General features: G+C 40.8%; 1 protein-coding gene across 1 annotated transcript in view; it reads right to left on the reverse strand.

Moving 5' to 3' along the window:
* Nucleotides 1-3,662, reverse strand: part of LOC101857158 (muscle M-line assembly protein unc-89) — a gene marked incomplete in the record, with an annotated part of 76,337 nt that overhangs the window by 47,180 nt on the left and 25,495 nt on the right. Inside the window, 2 exon segments of the mRNA XM_013089999.2 lie at nucleotides 1,272-1,341; nucleotides 1,731-1,907. Of these exon segments, the coding sequence (XP_012945453.2) occupies nucleotides 1,272-1,341; nucleotides 1,731-1,907 (247 nt within the window).

The raw sequence follows: 3,662 nt of genomic DNA on the forward strand, positions 1-3,662 counted from the left end.
AAAGAGAGAGAGAGAGAGAGAGAGAGAGCGAGAGAGAGAGAGAAGAGAGAGAGCGAAGATATTAAAAGAAGAGAGACAAAGGGGAGACAGAGAGGAAAGAGAAGGGGATACGGCATGATGGGCCAGGAATAAAACAGTGGATGAAGACACACACACACACACACACACACACACACACACGCACACACAAGAGAGAGGGGGAGGGAGAGGGAGGGAGGGAAGTAGAGAGACAGAGAGAGAGGGAGAGAGAGAGAGAAAGACAGAGAAAGAGAGAGAGAGAGAAAGATGTACAAATAGAGAGAAGGAGGAGAGATAGAAATGTAGATGGATAGAGAGAGAAGGGGGCAAGAGAGTGATAAAGAGACAGATACACACTTACACACATACACAAAGAAAGAGAGAGATATAAATTGAGAGAGAGAGAGAGAGAGAGAGAGAGAGAGAGAGAGAGAGAGAGAGAGAGAGAGAGAGAGAGAGAGAGAGGGAGAGAGGGAGAGAGAGAGAGTAAGAGAGAGAGAGAGAACAAATTTCGAAAAGGAAGAAATATTTCGAGAATCATTGAAAAGTCAGTGTTACCTGACGCTGGCTTTACCTCAGAGACCCCACCTCTTATTTTAAAAAATAAATATATATATACCTGATATAATATAGATAGATAGATAGATAGATAGATAGATAGATAGATAGATTGATTGATAGATAGTTAGATCTAGTGATACTTTGCCGTTCTTAAACGCATAGGAGATCTTCGTGATATGGCTTATTTATTAGTCCTTTCATCCTATGTACAACCTAATACGCTCTTTACGAGGGAAGACATTAGGGCTCCAGCTTTCACTAATGAAAGTGAGTGTACGTGTTATCCAAGTTCATATCTCTTTCTGAATCCAGAAGTAGAAGCGTTCTGGAGTTTCCTTGTCTGTGGTGAGATGGAAAACCGTGCTGGCGGGTAGTGGGTGCTCTGGTGTGGTTTGCTCCTTGTTTCCAAACAACCATCTATTGTCGTTGTACCTCTTTCTTTTCTTTGTAAGTTGCACTCTAGTGACCCTGCTAATCTTCGGCACGTATGTAACCTATTTGTGTTGCAAGTGTCGAACAATCCTGAATAAAACTAAATTAAACTAAAGGAGACAGGAGTTGATTCATATATTTTAGGTTACATTGTTTTTTTAAAGGATTTTCTCAGATCTGAAGGTAATCAGAGTACCGGTATAAAGAGCGCAACAATAGCAGTTAGATAGTAAATATAAATCTATAAATGAAATCCTTACCCTTTTTAGGAAAGTAGCTCCAATTGCCGAGGGATTTGTAATACATTCTGCCAGGTCAGCAGAAAATTGACTGAAAATATTCGGAAAGTGGAAATTATGATAAGTTCCCTGAAGAACACACACAGTCAAGTGAGCAGCAGACCTAAACCCGCTCATACACTCAGACACACACACACACACACACACACACACACACACACACACACACGCGCGCGCGCCCAAACAAACAAACGCACACCATAATATGCACCCATGTATTCACCCGGCGCCACCCCTCACTCCCGTAACACGCATTATACTCCCCTCCCTCCCCTGTCTTTAAAACACACACACACACACACACACACACACACACACACACACACACACACACATACACACACTCAGATATACACAGGTACACACTACACATATTATTCTCAAAAGTCATACTGTCACACAACCAAACACAACCCGCACCTGTCATGGAAGTTGAAGATCTCAGAGATGTTTGAGAAGACGCTCTCGGCACTCTCCGCCACAGCCTCAGGCACCGACTCGCTGCTGGAAGCGATGTGCTCCACATACTCCTCGATTAGTGACTTGAGGTCCTTCACGTATTCTCGCTCTGTTTCCTCCAACTCTTTTAGCAGGTACCTGTCAGTTTGGGTTCAGGACGGGGTGGTGGTCACATTAGACGAACATGCTTTAGTGTCATTGAAAAAGAGATCGTTATAAAGGTGATGCATACAATAAAGGCAGAGTGGAAGGGGGGATACGTGTATGCATGGTGACGAGTTGTACGGGGGGGGGGGGGGGGAGGAGAGAGAGAGAGAGGGAGAGAGGGAGAGAGGGAGGGGGAGAGAGAGAGAGTGAGAGAGAGAGAGAGAGAGAGAGAAAAAGAGAGATCGAGAGACTGGGACACACACACACACACACACACACACACACACACACACACACACACACACACACACACACTCACACACACACACACACACACACGCACGCCCGTGCGCCCACACATCTGGGCAGAGCGTTTCAAAGTGTGACAGAGAGACACAGAGAGAGAGAAAATAGGTTGTTAAAAAGGGTGAGTGGGTTGGGGATATTATGGTCGAAAGGGTTCTGCTGATGGTAGATCAAAATACAGACATAATGGAACTTAGCTTAGATTATCGGTTCAAATGGGAAGACGATTATGCAGGTTCTGGAGGAAGTTATTATCTCTCTTTGGATGACCCAATAGAACAAGTAAAATCCCGTTACTTCACACCAACAAAACAATGTACATTAGAGCCAGTGCCCATTCCATTTGTTTCCCAAAAATGTGTTACTTGTTCAGTTATTTGTTTTTGGCACATTTAAAGCTCAATGTGAAGCTATGGTTAAGTAAATGATTTCTTAGACTTTAGGTAAAGTGTGCAGCAAACAGTTTTGAAAAAAAGAGTAAGGTGCTTGAAAGCAAAAAAGTATAAACAAAAGAGGGAGTCGAGCAATGTTTCAGACTGTATTTCTATTTCTCTAAAATGTAACGAATCGAACAGAAACGTCAGGATCTAGAACTGCAAACAGTGCTGTTGTGAATCAACTTTCTTTTCTAATATCATATCCACGCCGAAAGAAGTATAAACCAAAAAGAAAAGGGTGAAATGATTAATTGACTAACGTAAATGTGAAAATGGGAAATTGAAAAGGAGGTGAATGAGAGAGAGAGAGAGAGAGAGAGAGAGAGAGAGAGAGAGAGAGAGAGAGAGAGAGAGAGAGAGAGAGAGAGAGAGAGAGAGAGAGTGCAAAAGTTAACTACACAAATTCTGATAAGTATAGCATGGCCATTTGCGTCTTGACCGACGACTTCAAACCATGAAGTTCTCTACCCAAGTAAAGGGAGTGTGTTTTCTTGTCCAGTGACTCCTTCAATAGAAAACATTTTATTTTAACAAGCACTTTTTTGTTGGCTTCTCTTTTTATTTTTGAACCAGTCTAAAGTACCATCTTCTGACAGTCACCTGAACATCTATATCTTTTACACATGTCTTTTGACTGACATTAGAAGAATTTTAGGGACTGTCAGCATTTGAAAAAAAAAATATCCTCAGCAACGTGCTTCTCTGATTGTGGGCATCTAAACTTATTAGAACTGCGGTATTTTTCTTAAATATTCAATATTTTTGTCTCCCATCTGATTGTAGCTTTACGGGGGTGTGTGGAAGAATAAATTACCGTAATAATCATTTTACGGAACCGGTTAGTTTGCAACACTAATGCGATAACAAAATTGTGAAGAATATAGAGATATAGAAGATCACATTTATTTATTTATTTATTTATTTATTTATTTATTTATTTATTTATTTATTTATTTATTTATTTTATTTATTTATTTTTTAAAATATTTTTTTTTTTGGGGGG

This window comes from Aplysia californica, unplaced genomic scaffold (assembly GCF_000002075.1).
Source record: "Aplysia californica isolate F4 #8 unplaced genomic scaffold, AplCal3.0 scaffold01101, whole genome shotgun sequence".
Classification (NCBI taxonomy): domain Eukaryota; kingdom Metazoa; phylum Mollusca; class Gastropoda; order Aplysiida; family Aplysiidae; genus Aplysia; species Aplysia californica.